We start from the raw sequence: 22,441 nt of genomic DNA, 5'->3' as shown, positions 1-22,441 counted from the left end.
TGGGAGGTGGGATAGGGAATGCTTGAAATAACTATTTCTTTTAAGTTTAAAACACACACACACACACACATACCTCCTTGGCTTAAAATAGAGTCTTAATTGCACTCATTTGATGACTTTCTAAAATTAAATCTTTCTTCTCTCTGATTCTAGGAAAAGGCAAAGAGTAACATTACAAACTGTTATAGTTTTCTATGGTCACTAGATTGCTGACAAGACCCCTCCAACCACACACAATCACATTTTAAAACCTTCAAGATACAGTTTAATCAGTAGTTTTAATGCACATTTGTTAGAGAGAGCTGCACTTTAACAATTATACAGACATCTCCTGCAGTTATTAAAATTATCAAAATATAAAAAAATATTCAAGTACAAAGTATGCAAATTAGCAGCATTTACCTAAGATGAATATATTAGCATATTTCAGTATAATAACAGGAAAGAAAACAGAGCTTCCAACACACACACACACACACACACACACACACACACACGCTGCACAGAATACTTGACTGTTCTCAGAAGCATGCTGAAGGCAAGAATGCGCTACATATAAATTCTTTAGGCAAAAATGCCAACAATTTAGAATTTTTTAAGTGAGGATGGAATGAACTTTCATTTGTTCAAAATTCCATACTAGTTATTAGACTTAAATATTCATAAACCTTAAAAAGGTATGAAAAGCTTGAAAAGCTCATCAGTTTTATAGTTTTTAAAAATACCCTGTATGAATACTAACTGTAGAAGAGCAAAAAAAAAAAAAGTCTGGCAAAGGGACAAGTAGATAGACTTGTGTTAACTGTGGTGAGCTTGCTTTGTTTCTAAGAGCAAGGAGTGAATCATTTTTGAGTAATGGGAGAGTCCTGGGGGTGGGAAATAGTCTTCATAACAGCAGCTTTCTAAAACCTGCACCCACCTTTAAATGCGAGGCAAACCCAAGGAAAGGTTTAACGAGCCAGTGAAAGGAAGGAAAACACGAGAAGTAGGGCACAGACAGTCCATTACAAAACTACAGTACTTTGGAAAAGATTCTGAAGGTATTAGAATGAAAACTGATTAAACTATAATCAAGGCTTATGTGAAAAGGTTTAAAGCTATTAATTTCAGGTAAGTTTATACTGAGGTATTCATTGCATAAGGTTTTTATGGTAATAGAAGTCTTAAGAGATATCTACATGTTTTGTAAAATGAAATTAAAAATTTTAAGCACAAGAAAAACAAGAGCCTTTAAAACTATGAATACGTACATTTAAAAGCTCCAGCATTCGGTCTAGTTGGGTACACCGCCAAAGGCTGGCCTGATGCTGCAGCCCACGTGCCCCCAACACTCAAACACTCAACAGCCCCTTCCAGCCTGGCTCCGAACCGTGAATTGCCATTCAGAGAGCTCAGTGCAGGAAGGGATGTGGCCTTTGGCAGAGCGAGATGCACTCTGCCTCTTAATCTTGATGGCACAGAACCCTCTGCCAAATCTCCAAACCCAGGACTAGAAGGGAATGGAAGGTTGTGACTATCCAGGCCCTTAAAGCAGCTTCCCCTGAGTAATGAGGCTGTAGCAACATGCCCAGGAAGCTACGAAATCCAGGCTACCAAGCTGTGGCTGCTCCCCCATCACGGGCTCAATCCAAGGCCCTCGGGGCCTTCCTTATTCACACGGCAGGAAGGGCTTTTCTCTGTCATACAGTATTCCTCTCATATTACATATTACCACATAGCTGAAATTACATAACCATCCTCTCCAGGCTCCACCACCTGTTTCAAACATCATGATTCCAGGGTTTCTGCATTTTAAGTATACAGAACCATTCACAAGAGTCACTGCTTCTTAAGGGAACACCTCTCAGCCTAAACCCCCAGAACCTGGTTCAAAAGAACGAACCCAGGCTCATGGACTGATGACTTCCACAGTTAACTTTAAAAGACGATACAAGTGAGCTTGTAAAAACATGAGTGGTCTCTCCTCAATTTCAGTTGAAAAGCTTCAAAGTCAGTGTTTTGGTTAAGTTGCCCCTGAGCTGCTGGGTTACAGGCAGAAGACATGGTTTTGAACCTGCTTTACTAATGCCCTAAGGGCAGGGACCTGTTAATGTAAACACGGCCACTGGAACTGCACATATGGAGCCACTTTCAGGAAAGGCCCAAACTCCAGAAAAATATATTTTAAAATTTCCGCTAAAATCCCCGACGGATATTGTAGGCTGGCAGGTCACCAGGCCAGCCTGTAAGCCACAGGCAGCAGCATTTCCCCGTCAGTCTAGCCGATTCCTCAGATCCCTCTGGGCTTCTGTGAGTTTCTGGATTAGATATCGCTTGTCACGACTTTCCTAAAAAAAAAAAAAAAATTGGTTCAACAGCACAGTCAATATATTTGGAAACAAATATTATTTCAACCCAAGAAATTACCTATCAGATTCAAGGCCAAGGATCCAAACTACTGGACCTCCAGTGACCTCCAAACTGTCTTTTTAATCTTGTCCCCCAGACCCCCCACCCCAGTCCCCGGTCCACAAAGCAGCCTTGTAAAAATGTTCTTTTAAAAATGAACATCAGACTTGGACAACACCCTCCAGTGGCTTCTTATCACACTCAGAATTAAACCCAGACTTCTCACCAGCACCCTCAGGCAGTGCTGTGACTCAAGCTCGCCTTGCCTTTCCCATCATGCACCCTCCGTGCAGACTGCCCTTCCTCCTGGGCCCAGACCTCGCTGTTGTCTCTGCCTGTTACTCTCATACCCAAGACCTCCCATAACTGGCTCCTTCTCATCATTCAAGTCTTGGCTCCATCGTCACTTCCTGCTGAAATGGCTGCTATCTCAGCAGCAGATGGTCCACCAGGCACCCTCTAACTAGCTCATCTAGCCATCTTTACAGCAGTTATCGCAGTCGGAATGTATCTCTTTCCTTTAGCCTCTGAGCAGTCGTCTCCCTTCTTCACCTCTGCATCCCAGCACAGTATGAGGATGGAGCTGCAGGAGTCCAGGCCTGAAGGCAGAGTTCTGGGGGATTGGTGATGCAGTATCCCAGTCTCTCCCCGGGAGAAACTCCCCATTCCTTTCCGTGTCCTGCCATAAACATCCCTGGCCCTGACTCCCGGGACCGGAGCTTTCTTACCAGGTTTAGCTGCTCTCGGAGCTGGACGACCACCCGCTTGTGCGCTCCAGCCAGGGCGATGAAGTAAAACATAATGAGGCTGCAACATAAGGTGAGAGGTCACTAGGGAGTTTGTACCATCTGAAGGCCACTGCAAAACGACCCGACCCACTTGGCCTGGAACAGTTTTACTTTTGTTTGAACAGAAGAAGAAAAAAAGAAAACCCACCCCTCTCCCAAGCAGAGAGCATCAGAAATAGCCAGAGAGGTTTTATTTGGCAATGGCAGCAGAGACCGATTCCTGCCTTGCTTTCTAATACTAAAGCTCTTGAATCTCCGCTGGCACACACAAGAGAGGGGAGAGAGGAGGAGATGGGCCAGAAGCTCAGCTCAACACAGAATAACGTGACTGTGGATGATCACTGTGGAGCCTCTCTGGCCTCAGCCCCCTCATCTGTAAAATGGGGATAACAGAGTAAAACCCAGTGATAACAAGCCTAACATAATACAATTCTGAATAAAAGCAACTGGCAATTGCTCCTGTTTTCTGTGCAGCCCCAGACCTTAATTATGGGTGGTTGAAATTATTATCTTTGAGAAGACGGACAAGTGAAGTGAAGGGCAAGTGCCCAGGTAAACAGCAGGCAACATCATCCATGAAGGGGAGGTGGCTGCCTATTTAATCTCCCCAGAGAAGGCTGAGGAAGTGAGGGCCACTGGAATCAGGGATGTCAGTCTTCTCTTCTGGAAGTCCCCATGGCCAAGGTCGAGAGTGACCCCCAATGATGTGGAAGCCAGATCAGGTAACCACCCCAGATGGCGGCAGCCAGACCACAGCTGGAGTGAACCAACAACGATGGAGCCGCTGGATTCCAGGATCCGCGGAATTCCAGGCTAATGGGCTACAACTCCCACATCATTGTATTAATATCAACGGTATCTTACCTTTAACAAATAAATTTTTTAACCCTTTTCTTGCATCATTGTGGGATTTTACTGTAGTAATATCTACCTCATAGGATAACTGATGACTGCAGGAGTTAGAACAGGTAAGCTACAATCAACTCAGTGATTTGTGGTAGTTCTATAGGTTCCAGGAAACTGAACCAGTGAATTCTGAAACAATGGTCCCAAAGGAAATACAGAACAGGTTCCTTTGTGCCTCTGGTCACAACATTTTTGTCAGCTGATCAATAGTTTCTTTTATGTTTCTTGAGAAAGAAAGTTATTAATACATAGTAACTGTTTCTATTTAAAGACACCTTATTTAATATCACTGAACTCACAGCCAACAGCACCATGATGTGTGCCCGAATGAAGCTTATCTAACAAGCACAGTTCAGTCACTCAGTTGTGTCCGACTCTTTGCGACCCCATGAATCACAGCATACCAGGCCTCCCTGTCCATCACCAACTCCCAGAGTTCACTCAGACTCACGTCCATCGAGTCAGTGATACCATCCAGCCATCTCATCCTCTGTCGTCCACTTCTCCTCCTGCCCCCAATCCCTCCCAGCATCAGAGTCTTTTCCAATGAGTCAACTCTTCACATGAGGTGGCCAAAGTACTAGAGTTTTAGCTTTAGCATCATTCCTTCCAAAGAACATCCAGGACTGATCTCCTTCAGAATGGACTGGTTGGATCTCCTTGCAGTCCAAGGGACTCTCAAGAGTCTTCTCCAACACCACAGTTCAAAAGCATCAATTCTTTAGCACTCAGCTTTCTTCACAGTCCAACTCTCACATCCATACATGACCACTGGAAAAACCATAGCCTTGACTAGACGGACATTTGTTGGCAAAGTAATGTCTCTGCTCTTCAATATGCTATCTAGGTTGGTCATAACTTTTCTTCCAAGGAGTAAGTGTCTTTTAATTTCATGGCTGCAGTCACCATCTGCAGTGATTTTGGAGCCCCAAAAAAATAAACTCTGACACTGTTTCCATTGTTTCCCCATCTATTTCCCATGAAGTGATGGGACCAGATGCCATGATCTTTGTTTTCTGAATGTTGAGTTTTAAGCCAACTTTTTCACTCTCTCCTCTTTCACTTTCACCAAGAGGCTTTTTAGTTCCTCTTCACTTTCTGCCATAAGGGTGGTATCATCTGCATATCTGAGGTTATTGATATTTCTCCCAACAATCTTGATTCCAGCTTGTGCTTCTTCCAGCCCAGCGTTTCTCATGATGTACTCTGCATAGAAGTTAAATAAGCAGGGTGACAATATATAGCCTTGATGTACTCCTTTTCCTATTTGGAACCAGTCAGTTGTTCCATGTCCAGTTCTAACTGTTGCTTCCTGACCTGCACACAAATTTCTCAAGAGGCAGGTCAGGTGGTCTGGTATTCCCATCTCTTGAAGAATTTTCCACAGTTTATTGTGATCCACACAGTCAAAGGCTTTGGCATAGTCAGTAAAGCAGAAATAGATATTTTTCTGGAACTCTCTTGCTTTTTCCATGATCCAGCGGATGTTGGCAATTTGATCTCTGGTTCCTCTGCCTTTTCTAAAACCAGCTTGAACAACTGGAAGTTCACGGTTCACGTATTGCTGAAGCCTGGCTTGGAGAATTTTGAGCATTACTTTACTAGCATGTGAGATGAGTGCAACTGTGCGGTAATTTGAGCATTCTTTAGCATTGCCTTTCTTTGGGATTGGAATGAAAACTGACCTTTTCCAGTCCCGTGGCCACTGCTGAGTTTTCCAAATTTGCTGGCATATTGAGTGCAGCACTTTCACAGCATCATCTTTCAGGATTTGAAATAGCTCAACTGGAATTCCATCACCTCCACTAGCTTTGTTCATAGTGATGCTTTCTAAGGCCCACTTGACTTCACATTCCAGGATGTCTGGCTCTAGGTCAGTGATCACACCATCGTGATTATCTGGGTTGTGAAGATCTTTTTTGTACAGTTCTTCTGTGTATTCTTGCCACCTCTTCTTAATATCTTCTGCTTCTGTTAGGTCCATACCATTTCTGTCCTTTATCGAGCCCATCTTTGCATGTAATGTTCCCTTGGTATCTCTAATTTTCTTGAAGAGATCTCTAGTCTTTCCCATTCTGTTGTTTTCCTTTATTTCTTTTCATTGATCACTGAGGAAGGCTTTCTTATCTCTTCTTGCTATTCTTTGGAACTCTACATTCAGATGCTTATATCTTTCCTTTTCTCCTTTGTTTCGCTTCTCTTCTTTTCACAGCTATTTGTAAGGCCTCCTCAGACAGCCATTTTGCTTTTTTGCATTTCTTTTCCATGGGGATGGTCTTGATCCCTGTCTCCTGTACAATGTCACGAACCTCAGTCCATAGTTCATCAGGTACTCTATCTATCAGATCTAGTCCCTTAAATCTATTTCTCACTTCCACTGTATAATCATAAGGGATTTGATTTAGGTCATACCTGAATGGTCTAGTGGTTTTCCCTACTTTCTTCAATTTATGTCTGAATTTGGCAACAAGGAGTTCATGATCTGAGCCACAGTCAGCTCCTGGTCTTGTTTTTGTTGACTGTATAGAGCTTCTCCATCTTTGGCTGCAAAGAATATAATTAATCTGATTTTGGTTTTGATCATCTGGTGATGTCCATGTGTAGAGTCTTCTCTTGTGTTGTTGGAAGAGGGTGTTTGCTATGACCAGTGCATTTTCTTGGCAAAACTCTATTAGTCTTTGCCCTGCTTTATTCCGTATTCCAAGGCCAAATTTGCCTGTTACTCCAGGTATTTCTTGACTTCCTACTTTTGCATTCCAGTCCCCTATAATGAAAAGGACATCTTTTTTGGGTGTTAGTTCTAAAAGGTCTTGTAGGTCTTCATAGAACTGTTCAACTTCAGCTTCTTCAGCGTTACTTGGGGCAAAACTTGGATTACTGTGATACTGAATGGTTTGCCTTGGAAACAAAGAGAGATCATTCTGTCGTTTTTGAGATTGCATCCAAGTACTGCATTTCGAACTCTTTTGTTGACCATGATGGCTACTCCATTTCTTCTGAGGGATTCCTGCCCGCAGTAATAGATATAATGGTCATCAGAGTTAAATTCACCCACTCCAGTCCATTTTAGTTCGCTGATTCTAACAAGCACAGCCTCTGCATAAAACACATTCCAGCCTTCGTGCACTTAGAAAACCCTAGAAAACACTTCATGTCTGCATGAACAGCAAAATCACCCACCACCAAAAGCATGAAATGCAAGAAACATGGCACTATAAACAGATCATAAAAATTTAGGATACTTAGTTACAGTCTGAGCTATGGTTTGAATACTGTGTCCTGCCAAAGTTCATATAAGTCCTAATCCCAAGGTGATGGTATTAGAAAGAAGACCTGTGGAAGGTGATTAGGTCATGAGGATGAAGCCCTCACAAATGGGACTAGTGCCCCTATTAAAGAGACATCAGAGCGTTCCCTCGCCCCTTCTGCCATTACAGAATACAAGAAGTCTGTAGAGGATCTTCATCTGACCATATTGGAATCTTGATCCCAGACTTCCAGGCTCCAGAACCATGAGAAATAATATTTAGCGACCCAGTCTATGATATTCCACTACAGCAGCGGAATAATAAATACACTGAGACACTGTATGTCAAGGCAACTCATTTTTTGTTACTCAATGCATGAGTAACACACCCACAAAAAAGCATCACTAGTATTGACTTTTTGGTTACAAAAATATTTTAGCTACTAAGCATTTTTACAATACATAAAAAATATGGAATTTATGAATAATGAGAATGGACAGTAATTAGAACAGTGCCTAATACAAAGTAAGCCCTCAACACACATTTGTGATTAGAATTACTTTAACACGCAAAATGAATCTCTGCACAAAAGCCCTCATCGCCTCTGCACCCAACCCTTGTCATTTACTGAGCCTTCACTAAGGGCCGGGTCCTCTGCTAATCACTTCACACGTGTCACCATGTGTCCTTCTTCTTACAGCCCTACAAGGTATGTGCCATTTTTGTTCCCATTTTCCAGGTGGGGAAATCAAGACTCAGAGAGGAAATCTGATGACCTGAGGCCACACAGCTTATAAATAGTAGAGCCAGGATTCAAGGGCATGCTCCTACACTGGTACTCTTCTCTCAGCCCAGTTATCAATTCCTTTTGAAGAGCAACTAATTTTGTGATACTAATAATATGCAGTAATACTAATAATATGCAGTGTTTATTGGGTTATATTTTATAAGTCTGCCATCTGGCTAAGTGCCTTATATTTGGGATCTCCCTGAACCTGTTCAACAATATCCTGAAAGAATTACTATTATTACAACACTTTAGGGATTAGGTAAAGTACAGCCCAGAGAGGTTCAGTAGCACACCAGTGTCTCAGGTGACCTCCATTTCCCAGCGGAGAGCAGCCCACCAGTCTCGATGGAAAACACTTGCAGAGCCAAGGTGGTTCTCACTTACCAGATGATCATGAAAAAAGGCACTGCGAAGGCTTCCGAAGTGATGCCATAAACCAGTGTCTGCAGCGAGTTGGGGAAGGTGCTCACTGTCTTGGGAACCACCTCCCAGGTGGTGTTGAAGTTGGTGAACGGCCCGCAGGCTTTGGAGGACGGGATGCTGCCAGGACACAAAGCACGGGGCTCAGGCCAGGCCTGCAGCACAGGCTGAGCAGCCTCCTCTGCACGCCTGCAAAGCTGCATTAACAGGACCCACAAGGAACTGCCTGACCGCATGGGCCTTCGGGAAAATCCCAGTCAAAACTGCTTACCCTGAAGTCTCAAGTCCCTAGACTTGATTTCCAGTTTACAAGAAATTGAGGACAGAAGGTCGAGTTAAAAAATAGAGCTACCATATATGATCCTGCACTCTTACTCCTGGGCATATATCCAGAGAAAACTCTAATTTGAATAGATACACGCACCCCAGTGTTCAGTGCCATCTCTGGGGGAAGTCAACCTAAGTATCCATCAGAGAGATGAATGAATAGGAAGATGTGCATCATACACACACACACACACACACACACACACACACTCAGGAGTATTACTCAGCCAGAAAAAAGAATGAAACAATACCATTTGCTGCAAATAGATGGACCTAAAGATTATCATATTAAGTGAAGAAAGCCAGACAGAGAAATGGTATGTGTAATCTAAAAATTTAATTTGAATCAAATTTTTTACAAAACAGAAACAGACCCACAGACATACAAAACAAACTTATGGTTACCAAAGAAGAAGGTGATGAGTGGGCAGGGATAAATTAGAAGTTTGGGATTACTGCTGCTGCTGCAGTTATCAGTTTGTCCAATACCCCATAGACGGCAGCCCACCAGGCTCCCCCGCCCTCAGGCAAGAACACTGGAGTGGGTTTCATTTCCTTCTCCAATATAAAACAGATAATCAACAAGGACCCATTGTACATGGACTGCAGAGAACTATACTCAGTATTTTATAATAACCTACATAAAAAGGAAAGAATCTAAAGCAAAAAGAATATATTTATATAACTAAATCACTTTATTTATGTAACTAAATCACCTGAAAAACTAAAACAACACTGAAAATCAACTATACTTCAGTTAAAAAAAAAAGAACCTGTTACTCGAAGATAGATACTCTGGTGATATTCTAGAACAGCAATAAATTGAGCACCAGAAATTAAAAAAAAAAAAAGATCAAGATAAATGACACTGTGAGAAAACAGACAGCTCTAGAATGTGGGGAGACCACTCATCAGCCTATTAATTTAGAGGTGAGGAAACTGGCCTCGACTTTTTGAATTAAAGGTTAAAAAAGACTAAGGAAACATGGTAACCAAAAGTAATGAGTAAAACCTGAAAAAGAGCCTCATTTACAAAATAAAGCTCTAAAAGACTATTTGCGGACAACTGGAGAAACTTGGCAATGGCAGGAATATGATATTGGCATTATTTTTCTTAGGTGTGATAATGTTATTGTGGATATATAGGAAGAATGTCCTTACCTTTAGGAAGTGAAGGTTTAGGTATTTAGGAATGAAATGTTATGATGCCTACAAACATGGTGTGGTTCATCTGCACACACACAAAAGGTATGAACAGAGACAGAGTAGACGAATGGAGCAGGATGCAACAGTTGGGACATCCAGGTAAAGGGTATATAAGCTGTCACTGCTGCTATTTTTTTCAACTTTTCCATAGATTTGAAAATTGTTTAAATAAAAAGGGAAAAATAAAATTACAATGGGAAAAAAATTAAGGCTTACAAGAATTGGCTATAGTCACATCACAAAGTTCTGTGTAGGAAATTTTCTACTGCAGCCCTATTTTACGGATAAAAATTGATTCCTGGAAACAACCTAAATGTTGTTTAAGAAAATGGATGAGCAATTTGTGATCCATTCATACACTGGAATAAAGAACCACCTAGAGGGACACACACATATAGATATGACTGGCTTAGATAGAAGCTAAGTAGCCGGAAACAGAACTGGAGCATGAATTTCCACCACATACTGTCTATACTTTTCCAAATCTATGCCATGTGAATGCATTTCTTATTTTAAAAATTCAAAGTTAAAAAATTAAAAGAACAAGAGTTCTGTATGTGCTGGCCTGGAAAAGGACATAATATAAAAGTGAAACAAATTAAGTTGCCAAACACTATTATTCCATATGTATTTAAAAATACATTTTTCATAATAAATCTCTTTAATTTATACTCTTTTCTGTACTACTTGAATTTTTCAATGTATAACATACTACCATTACAATAAACATACATAGACTTTGGCCACCTGATGCGAAGAACTGACTCACTGGAAAAGACCCTGATGCTGGGAAAGATGGAAGGCAGGAAAAGAAGGGGATGACAGAGAATGAGATGGTTGGCTGGCATCACCAACTTCATGGACATGAGTCTGAGCAAGCTCTGGGAGTTGGTGATGGACAGGGAATCCGTGCTGCAGTCCATGGGGTCAGAGTCAGATACGACTGAGCAACTGAACTGAATTGAACTGACACAGACTCAAATTAGTTTAAAAAATAATAAAACCTGAGAGAGGAATTCAAAGTTCTAGGCTTTTCAATTAAAGATGAAGAAATGTGGCGCAGTGGTAAAGAATCCACCTGCCAACGCAGGAGGTGCAAGAGACGTGGGTTCGATCCCTGGGTCAGGAAGATCCCCTGGTACTGGAAATGGCAACTCACTCCAGTATAAGAAAAAAAAAATGAAGAAATGGGACAAAATAGGATACATAAAATAAAGAAACGGAATTCCATGAGACTAAGTCAAGGGGTGGCAAACTACAGCCCATAGACCAAATCTGGTCCACAGTCTATTTTTCATAAAGTTTTACCGGAACACAGTCTTGCCTACTGGCTTATATACATAGATGCAACATAGGCTGCATAGGTTGTAACATAGATGATATGTAATCAGTTGAGCCAAATAAGTGCTACAGAAACCATATAGCTTGCAAAGGCTAAGTCGTTTACTCTCTTTCCAGAGTCGGTATAAATGGTTCTAACAGAAAAAGTGGCACCCCTGGGTTTGGAACCCTCAATTTCTCATCCTCAGGACTGAACATTTCCCTTCTTTCCAAATTCCACACTAGATGACACGCTCCCCCGTGCCGTGTCTGAGTTGTCTTTATACCCCCAGCACCTAGCACAGTGCCTGGTACATAGAAGACACGCCAAATCTTCTCAGTGCCCATGCATTATCTTTACAATCAGAAACAAACAATCCCAAAGGCGACCAGAAGAGAGGTCCTAGGAAAAGGGATCGGGTGGAACAGACCCAAACAACACTCTCAAAACCAACGGGAAACCTGCAAGTTCAAGTTCAGAAGTGGACTAAGATATTTCAGCATCCAGAGGGTGATTCCAAAACAAAGGTGGACTTGACACCCAGGAGTAACTTACTGACCTCTGCTGGTGCCAATAAAGAATGCAAAGAAGGCTTTAACACAAAAGAGGGACAAGTCAAGGAAGGAATGTTCTAGAAAGAAAGTCATATTTACCGTGCCATGCTGATTGTCAGAGGTATAATTGCCAAGCACAGTCCAATCAGCAACACCAACAGGAAGAAGAAATTAGAATTGGATGCTCTGAACTGCCTCGGAGAGGGTCTGCAGGTATAAAGAAGACTTATCTAAGGAGAGAAAGGAAGAAAGAGGAAAAATGAAGAGCACTGCTTCTCTGAGGACAAATGAGCACAGTCATGCATTACAGTGGGAATATAAATTGGCTATAACCTTTCTAGAGGGTAGTCAGCAATACAGACCATAGTGAAAAAAATGGCCAAAACACACGCATATGGTATTTACTGCTACAGTTGTTGATAACAGGGAATAACTGAAAGCAACCAAAAAAAAAAAAAAAAAGGAAGTCGCTCAGTCGTGTCCGACTCTTAGCGATCCCATGGACTACAGCCCACCAGGCTCCTCCATCCATGGGATTTTCCAGGCAAGAGTACTGGAGTGGGGTGCCATTGCCTTCTCCGGAAAGCAACCAAAGCAACTATCAATGTAAGCAGCTATCAATGTAGTTCCTTAAAGGTTAAAGTGATTCACACGATGGAAAACCACCTAGCCCTTAGAAAAAACAAGAGAGCTTTACATCGTATAAGGCACTGTCAAATAAAAAGTTGGGACGTCAAAACTTTGTACTGTATGATCTCATTTGTTTTTTAAAAATATGTATTTTTAAACACATTACCATAAATTTCCTTTCTCAGCTTTACTGAGGTATAATTGACAAATAAAATTATAAGGTAGAGTATACAACGTGATATATTTACAGTACACAGCATGAAGATTTGAAAAGATTCAAAAAGTATTCTCCTTAGGGGTTTAAATATGTATTAAATATATACATACCAGAATAGGAGATACTTTGCTTGCATTTTTACGTGAACATGGATTTTTCCTATATATTAAGTCTTTACTGAATTTGTTCCAATACTGTTTCTGTTTTTATGCTTTTGGTTTTTTTGGCTATGATACATGGGATTTCAGGCTCTCTGACAGGGGACTGAAACATCACCCTCTGCACTGGACCCCCAGTGCTTAAGTTCCTTTCCTATATATTAAAAATAAATATTTCCAATGAGGTTAAGACTTGAAGGGGAGATCAGGTGGGGAGTGGGGGAGAAAGAGGCATATACTTCCTCCTGAGTATTGCAGAAAGCTATAGTCTCAGGAGCATCAAGCTCCTGTGACCACAGCAGTCAGAGCATCTTGTGAGCCGAGGGACCCTCGTGTCTGGTCAGGGTGTCTGGGGGCAGCTGGCCAGTCAAGCTGGGGTGTCAGAACTCAGTCCAGTGCCTGTGACCCATTCTATTACCCCCACGCTGTCTCTACTGAGCTACACGCTGGGAAGCCACTGCCTGATACTTTCTGGAAGAAGAAAAAGTTCCTACGAGCTTTCTCGTATCCACTTCTCCTGTGGTGACTTCAGCCAACTGAGTTTTCAAATGAAAGCACTGGAACATTCTTCAAAGACCAAAACAGCTGGGTAGAAAGTATGACCCAATGAAAGGCCCGGCCTACTGGATTAAGAGCATAGGCTCTGGAGTGAAGTAAACTTGGGTTCACATCTCAGGAGTCACTGATAAGCTGTGTGATCTTGGATCAGTTACTTAGCCTCTCTGAACTTCAGCTTCCTAATTTATAAAATATGGTTACTAGCAGTACCTACTTTAAAGGATTACATGATCATCTATATAGTGGTTCAGCAGAGTGGGAGGACACAGTATTATTATCACCTGTTAGTACTGTTGTACTTATTAATAATACTATTATTACTTCCATTTTTTAATTCCTAGGGCCTGGTATATTAGGTGCTCAATTATGTTGGGCTTATTAACAGATATATATAAATATATATATATATATATATCTATATCTAGAAGAAGGGATGGAATACATACCTGCACTGTTTAAATGTTTAACAGTGAGCATATATTGCATCTATAATTTTAAAAAGTTTGATTAACAAGCCAAGATAAATTAGTCATCTGTAGGGCTACTTCACCCATTGAGCCCTTAGTTCAGGTACAACGCCTACAATCTGTGAGCTGTTTGAGGAGCTACATAAATAACTGATAACTGAAAATAAATGCACCAGCTCCAAAAGCCAAGCAGAAAATTAAATAATTTTAACTAATAAACCTTTTCTTAAAATCACCAAAATGAACCACTGTAGATGCTTACTCCTTGGAAGGAAAGTTATGACCAACCTAGATAGCATATTGAAAAGCAGAGATATTACTTTGGCAACTCAACTCTTAGCTACATACAAAAACATTTAAACCATAGGAGCAAGACCATTCTTCAACTCTCAAAATGATAAAAATGTGAAAACCCATTCAAAGTTTTTTTTTTTTTTCACAATAAAAAAAATACATATATCAAATAAGGGATGCAATTGTGATACATCTGATGGGATCTGGGTGGGCTCCAGGCATGTGTGTGCTGAATGTCCTGCAAGATCAAGAATGGTCCGGGTTATCGACCCCTCAACCCCACCTCTCCTTACCTCTTTCACGTAAAAGATGATAATGAACTTTAAGGTTGCAATTGCAGGAAGAAGGGGTGAGAAAAAGGCTCCGATCCAGCAAATGGTTTGCCCGTAAACAATCCCCAGAACATTATCAGGGATGGCAAACTCCTGCTCTCCCCAGCACTGAAAAAGCTTCCAGGAGGAACAGTAGGTCACCAGGATCCTGCAAACAAACAGGACAGCTTACCGCCTGGACTACCAGGGTCGGCCGAGGCACAGAACCACATCCACACAATTAGGGCTGTTTCCATGCATACTTCTCATGCAAACTGTTCGTCATATGTCTAGAAGATGCAACATACAGTGAACTCTGGAGTCATTAAGACTAGGGTACAAGTCTCAGATCTATAGTTTACCAGCCAACTAACATTAGACAAGGCTCATTTTTCTCATCTGAAACATAGGGGGATTATAACACAGCTTACTGCACCGCATAGACAGTAAATGACCTGCAGTCTCTGTGTGCTGGCGTGCCACTCAATTCAAAAAGTACAGCGCTATCGTTCATCCACACAGATAATGGCTTACGAGGGACCTATTGCCCTGTATGCCACTCCTGGAATCCTAGAAGCTTCCTACAGAAACCCTAGGACCAGGGGCCTGAGATAAATACACACAGCTATTCACTGTAGCATTATCACATATTAGCAAAAATACTGGGTAACAACCCAAGTGCCCATCAGCAGGGGCTTCATCATCAAATTAGAAGCAATGTGTACAGCAGACTATTACACAGTCTTTAAAACATATGAGGAAAATATATGTGTCCTGACATGTAAAGTCATGGTATTTTGCTTGTGTAGGGGAAAAAGCAAGCTGTGCTGCTACTGCTAAGGCATTTCAGTCGTGTCCGACTCTGTGTGACCCCATAGACAGCAGCCCAACAGGCTGCCCCGTCCCTGGGATTCTCCAGGCAAGAACACTGAGTGGGTTGCCATTTCCTTCTCCAATGCATGAAAGTGAAAAGTGAAAGTGAAGTCGCTCAGTCGTGTCTGACCCTCAGCGACCCCATGGACTGCAGCCTTTCAGGCTCCTCCGTCCATAGGATTTTCCAGGCAGGAGTACTGGAGTGGGGTGCCATTGCCTTCTCCGAAGCAAGCTGTGGATCCACGTAGATGTAACATGATCCCGTTTGTGGGCGAGAAAAGGACACTTTCAGCAAGACTGTGTGTTTACTTACATGTGTATTTATGCAAATATGCTTTTGTTTTCTTTTTAAGGATGGCTGGATCTACCCGCAGATGTTAACAATGGCCACCTCCGAGGAGTGGGGTGGGTCTGGAGAATTAGGGGTAAGGTAACAAGAGGGCTCTCACTATTCTCAGAATTTCTATATTTATTTAAATATTTAAAAACTGTAATATAAACATTCACATCATATTTGTGTAATTTTTTTAAAAGGACAGTTTCTTTTTTAATGTTTACTTTTATGGGTTTATTGAACTTCTGGCATATGCCAGGAGACTTTGTACATGTGAGTAAAAAAGAATTTGTACATGTGATTAAGTGAACAGTTTCACTTAAGGCTCAAGAAGATGCTGAGAAAAAAAAAATTTTAATGACGGCATAGTAATGACAGTCCTGATGGTGACAGTTAATGTTTTGTTGAGTTTTGTGGCATGGAGTGTTCTTAGTACTTTTATCTGCATTTTGTCATTTAATCTTCACCAAAGGGGTATGAGATGGGTACTGCCAGTATTCCCATTTCATAGGTAGGAAAACAGGCACAGAGCTTAAGTAATTTGCCCAAGGTCACGTGATGAGGAAATGGGCAGTGCTGGGCTTGAACACAGATTAGGAAATGCAGTGTCCACTGCAGCCTGGAGGACCTCCACTAACAGGGCCCGTGGCTGTGACATGGCAAGAAGTCACCCCGGGGGCATCCCCCAGAAAGCAGCCTCATTTCTGCTCTTTGTGCTGCCTTTCAATGGGGCGCATAATGGACTCAGGGTGATGGCCTGGAGCTGTCTGAAAGGAGCCAGTGGTTGTCAAGTGGTTTCCAGGATGTGGAATCATCCAGTACTTAGTGAAGAGCAGCTGTGATGGGGACCTGTTGGGGAGGATGAGGGGTCAGGGGAGATAAGAAGGGTACCCCTCACACTTACTTTCTAGGAAAATCCACAAAAAGTGTCACAGCCAGGATGATGATGAGGTCAAAGATCATCAGCTTGTACATTTCCTGCCCAACTTGGGTCTCCCAGCACTGAAACCAAGAGAGAAATAAGCCTGACTTGGAGCAGCAAAAGCCAGGTTCTACTGAGGTCATTTCCAGCCCCCGATCCTGTGCCTCTGGAGGCCACCAGTCAACACTCCCCTGAGCTCCAGCACAGACTTGGGTTTTCAAACCCTTAGGAGTTCCTGGTGTGACAGATTCAGCTACAGAGCAAGAAAGAGGATCACCTGGGATTCACACCCTTGGCTCCACGGGCTGTTCTCTCGACCTTAATGCTACCGCGCCCCCCCGCCCCCGCCAAATGACCCACCTCGTAGGACGCCCTTCCCCCCAGCCTCACCGGGTAGAGTTTCTGGTTGTAGCCACAGAGCTCACACAAGTAGTTGTCACAGGATGTAATCTTGGAGCCCAGGGTGAACACCAGCACACAGATGGTGGCCAGCCGCATGAAGACGCACCTGCGGGGGAGAGGGGAGGCGGGGAACATGGGATGAGAAGGGCTTGGGGCAAGCTGGCCCCTCGGAACAGGGCTGGGTGCAGAGAAGTGGCCTTTCTTAACAGCAAACCCACAGATGGGCACCGGGCTTCAGTTTGGGATGATGAGTAAGTTCTGGAAACGGCAGTAGTGATGGTAGCACAACACTGAGTAAGTACTTTGTGCCACTGAATTACACACTTATAAGTGGCTAGGATGGTAACTTTCATGTTATATATATATTTTATCACATTTTTTTAAATGCAAAAGAAAAAAAAATATCAGAAAGCTGGGAAGTCCTGAGTCCATGACGATGTAGCCATGCTCAGAACAACTCCTGAAAAGAACTAACTGAATTTTCTAAGTATCAGTTTTGAGAGATGGCTTAGGATATATTGAGAAGTGGGAAAAAAAAATACATGGCAGAGTCTCAGGTAGAAACAATCCTATTTTTAAAAGAAAACAAAACGTGTGAATATTGGCATGAACAACAGGAACCATGTAGATAAGGGCTGCTGGGGGGAAGTGGATTCAAGACAGGAGGGCAGAGGGCTCGTTTTCTACGAAGATGGTTCATTTATTGTTTGGTTTATAATTTTTAAAAATTAAATGAAATAGAAACATTAAAAGTGTGTGAGTTGGCGGGCAAACCTATACCATCCATCTGATATTCTGTGCTCCTGGGAGATGTGAGTACCCAGCATTGCCAGGGAGGCTTCCATAACTCAAAACTCATTTGGTATCTAACTAAAAAGTCTGAATCCACAGTCATTATTGGTGACGAGGGGATATAGAAAAACAAAAGACACAAACAGCAACAATGATCTAAATCCAAATAAAGAACATTATATAAGACAAATGCCCCAGCTTCTCTCACAAACCAATGGCATAACACAAGGGAAGGGGGATTTTTGAAAGGACAAAAGGGATTTAAGAAACATTAACAACCCAAACCAGCAGGGGGCCTTTCTCTGGATCTTGATTTGAACAAACCAAGACCAACCAATCACAGAAAGCTCTCTGCAGCTCCACCAGGGACCTGACAATTCTATGAGGCATGACGATGGCTATGTTTAAAAAGAAAAGTCCCTGTCACTTTAGAGATACACTGAGCTTTTACAGGTGAAACATGTTGCCTGAAATTTGCTTAAAATATTCCACCAGAGTAGGGGAACCGCATGAAAGAAGACTAGCAAAATGTTTACCGCAGCACTGTTTATAATAGCCAGGACATGGAAGCAACCTAGATGTCCATCAGCAGATGAATGGATAAGAAAGCTGTGGCACATATACACAATGGAGTATTACTCAGCCATTAAAAAGAATACATTTGAATCAGTTCTAATGAGATGGATGAAACTGGAGCCTATTATACAGAGTGAAGTAAGCCAGAAAGAAAAACACCAATACAGTATACTAACGCATATATATGGAATTTAGAAAGACGGTAACAATAACCCTGTATACGAGACAGCAAAAGAGACACTGATGTATAGAACAGTCTTTTGGACTCTGTGGGAGAGGGAGAGGGTGGGATGATTTGGGAGGATGGCATTGAAACATGTATATTATCATATGTGAAACGAATCGCCAGTCCAGGTTTGATGCATGATTCAGGATGCTCGGGGCTGGTGCACTGGGATGACCCAGAGGGATGGGATGGGGAGGGAGGTGGGAGGGGGGTTCAGGATGGGGAACACACGTACACCCGTGGCAGATTCATGTCAATGTATGTCAAAACCAATACAATATTGTAAAGTAATTAGCCTCCAATTAAAATAAACAAATTTATATTAAAAAAATTTTTTTTAAAGACTAGAAAAATGTTGGTAAATAGTTGAAACTAAGTGATGGACACACATAGGGGGTCACCATACTTTCCTATTTGAAAATTTCCAAAAAAAAAAAACCTTTTTTTTAAAAGATGCAAATACCACCTGAGGCATTTGAGAAGCAGAAAGAAAACGTTCCAGTTTCATACAGCCCCCACCTGGTCCTCCTTAACTCATGTGTGTTAACTTGGGTCCAGCTTTACCTTTGGCATTTTTTTTTTTATGAAACTGAATATTTTTCAGTATGAGAAGAGAGATTACAACAAATTCTAAAAAGGCAACAGTAGCACACACAGTCGGTATCTGGGCCACATTTTTCTCAGCATTCACTCCAGCAAAAGTCTCAGGTTCCTACTGCAAGTTCCTAGTGTAACTCTCTTCCCAAGGCCCACGTGCTGGGGCCATGGGATGGAACTTGTGGGGGAGTTAATGCCCTTGGGACTCGGCCACTCTTAGGCAGGGGAGGGTGAACATTTGTTGAAGGACAAACACTCTACTGAGTGGGAAAACCCTAAGATATTTTCCATGCAAACTCCCTGAGCTGTCCCGCAGAACCGAGCCCCAGTTACAACTTCCCAAACAGCATACCCTTTATTAGCTGCCTTCCCTTCTCTCCCACTTCCTCACTCTCCTGCTGGCATACACGTGTCCTTCTAACATCTCCAGAGCAGCATTCCTCCAAGGACCCACCCTATGCCCTCAGCTGTCAGGGTGCTAATACATGACTGAAAATACACCGCAGCCGAGTAGACACTTAAGAGATTTCTCTGCATGTGAAAACTCTGAGTCATTTGTGGAGACTATCTGAAGGCTGAAGAGGATTTCTGACCCAGCAGGGAAAAAGGTACCACAATTGATTAGCAATGTCTGCTGTGGGCAGGGGAGGTGACAAGTGGTGACCTGTTTGCCATGCCTAGGCATTACCTAAGGATTGTCAGCCGGATCTCAAAACCTGGGGAATAATCCTCATAGTGGATGATCTTGGCAAAGATTATCGGGGTGATAAAATTGGCCAGCGTGATCACAATAGAAGGCAGGTACAGAATCAAGAGGTTCTCTCCAAAAACCATCTTGTCAATTTCCTATGAAGATAACAAAACTGGTCAGGAGTATAATAAATTGCATCACAAATGAATTGACCTTAAGAGAACACAACTATACATATGTCAAATCATTATGCTCAACACCTTAAACTCACACAGTGTTGAATGTTAATTATATCTCATTAAACTGTAAGGGGGAAAAACACCCAAATACATTCAGCAAATGAAACAAAACATTTTTTCATTCAACATGGCACCTAAAACTAAGCAATCTTCTCCCTTGGGTGTTCAAACAGAGGAACCATGATCTAGTACCATACTAAAAGAAAAACAAGCTCTACTGGATTTATTAAGGTGAAATATTAAAAAACCCATGCATTCTGGATCAACGGGTAATTTACAGAATTTTCAAGGCTGTAATTTTATTTTTATTCCAGATAGCCATATATGTCATCGAAATTCTATTATGAAAGGAGAGAATGGTTATTCCAGGTCAATTAGTACTAATTGAACATGCTGTAAACTACCCATTGATACACAATCTGTCTCCCTAGGTAAATGGCTATCTATCTGACTAAATTTTGGCCAAAGGGATATAAGTAGAAGTTTTCCATGCAACCTCCATGTGCTGCCCCCCATCTCCTTTACTTCCTCCCCACTGGCTGGTGGGCTACCCTGTGCCATACAGGAGAAGGCCACATCCTAAGGAAGGCAGGGCTATAAGATGGAAGGAACCTGGGCCCCTGATGGCTGATTTCATGAAGCAGAGCCACTAGACCAACTAGGATTTTTAAAACTACTGTTATTTTAGGTAAACTGAGTCCCCTTTACCTACTTACTAAAGTAGTACAGCTGGGGCTTAAATCCAGGCAGTCCAGCCTAGACGTGAATACTGTAAATTCCAGGAGGAGTAGGTACCCCAAACACACTATTTTGGATGCTTTTTTCCCTACTGAAAATAAAAAACTGGTTGGTTTGATCTTAGTTTTTTTGTCATATCAGCCAAATGTATATTCCCATATGTAAAACAGAATGATGATAGTATCTCCCTTGCAGGTTTGCAATACACTTAGCATACATAACGCCCTACCGGAGTAAAAGTTAAATTGACTTTCACGAAGCACTTACTTTTTTCATGTGTTCTTGAGAGAATATAGTCGCTTTGTAGATTGCATAAAAGCATGCTGCTAAAACAGCCAGCACAATACAGTTCAAAAATAGTCTCAAAGAGTAAATTCGTATCGTTTCTTCCGAAGTCCTTTCTGCTATTTTTTGCCGTATTCTTTCCTCCTCCAGATCTGCCTGAGAACCAAAGAAAACTCATTTGTGAGCACTGGGATGAAAGGATATTTAGGGGTGGAAACTGTGACTCATTGTCATACCCTCCCTCTCGATCTTTACAGTTTCCTTAAATACTCATCTCCCCCAGGATACCCTCTCAGACCAAGCCCAACCAGTTTCCAAGTCTACTAAAAGCTTAAGTGAAGGCAGAACTTCCTATTAAGACTGCAATTCCACTTTGCACTATATGTGAAAACTGAACTATAACCCATTCAGGACATTATCTAGTGTAGTAATTATGTAGTAGGCATTGTGGGGCTTTCCTGGTGGCTCAGCTGGCAAAGAATTCACCTGCAATGCAGGAGACCTTGGTTAAATTCCTGGGTCAGGAGGATCCCCTAGAGGAGAGCATGGCAACTCACTCCAGTATTCTTGTCTGGAATATTCCCATGGACAGAGAAGCCTGGTGGGCTTCAGGCCATGGGGTCACATAGAGTCGGACACAATTGGGTGACTAAGCAGCACAGCAGGCATTATTTCTTTAAACAAATAATACACCTGGTTTGACTCCTTCCATCTCATGTTGTTAATCTTTTGATATCATCTGTCTCTCCTCCTTTTTGGGCAGGTTTGATAAAGATGATATTTGTTACTCCTTTTATCCTAATTAATTTGGAACTTCTGCATTTTCATATTCTCTGCATCCACCTTATCATCATAGCATTCTTAGTTCTATTTGTCCTGTTTTACGTTCTATTTCTCCTGGTTTATGACAGGTTCTCATCAAGTGGAAAATTAAGTACAAACCAACAAGGACCTGCTGTATAACACATGGAACTCTACTCAGTATTCTGTGATAATCTATATTAGAAAATAATCTAAAAGAGAATGGACATATGTAATAACTGAATCACATTGCCATACATCTGAAACTAACACAACTTGGTAAATCAACTATACTCCAACAACTTTTTTTTAAAAAGAATCAGTTTTCTTCAACTAGGATTAAAATAAGTTTCCTAAATTAAAAAAAAAAAAGTTCTGAGAA

At 41.8% G+C, this 22,441-nt stretch overlaps 1 protein-coding gene across 2 annotated transcripts in view; it reads right to left on the bottom strand.

The window, feature by feature from the left end:
* Positions 1–259: 259 nt before the first annotated feature.
* Positions 260–22,441, bottom strand: part of TMC7 (transmembrane channel like 7) — a 57,102-nt gene continuing 34,920 nt past the window's right edge. The window contains exons 8-16 of one of the 2 annotated variants that reach the window (XM_070362484.1): positions 21,241–21,414; positions 19,994–20,151; positions 17,103–17,220; positions 16,695–16,792; positions 14,566–14,752; positions 12,048–12,178; positions 8,505–8,660; positions 3,117–3,195; positions 260–2,327 (exon numbers count right to left, since the gene is read on the bottom strand). In XM_070362484.1, the coding sequence (XP_070218585.1) occupies positions 2,253–2,327; positions 3,117–3,195; positions 8,505–8,660; positions 12,048–12,178; positions 14,566–14,752; positions 16,695–16,792; positions 17,103–17,220; positions 19,994–20,151; positions 21,241–21,414 (1,176 nt within the window). In that variant the 3' untranslated portion in view covers positions 260–2,252. The remainder of the gene's footprint in view (positions 2,328–3,116; positions 3,196–8,504; positions 8,661–12,047; positions 12,179–14,565; positions 14,753–16,694; positions 16,793–17,102; positions 17,221–19,993; positions 20,152–21,240; positions 21,415–22,441) is intronic. The other variant, XM_070362486.1, reaches the window with a different exon arrangement.

Source organism: Bos mutus, chromosome 25 (assembly GCF_027580195.1).
Source record: "Bos mutus isolate GX-2022 chromosome 25, NWIPB_WYAK_1.1, whole genome shotgun sequence".
Taxonomy (NCBI): domain Eukaryota; kingdom Metazoa; phylum Chordata; class Mammalia; order Artiodactyla; family Bovidae; genus Bos; species Bos mutus.
Note: the sequence above shows the minus strand (reverse complement) of the source record. Positions and strands in the feature narration are given on the sequence as shown.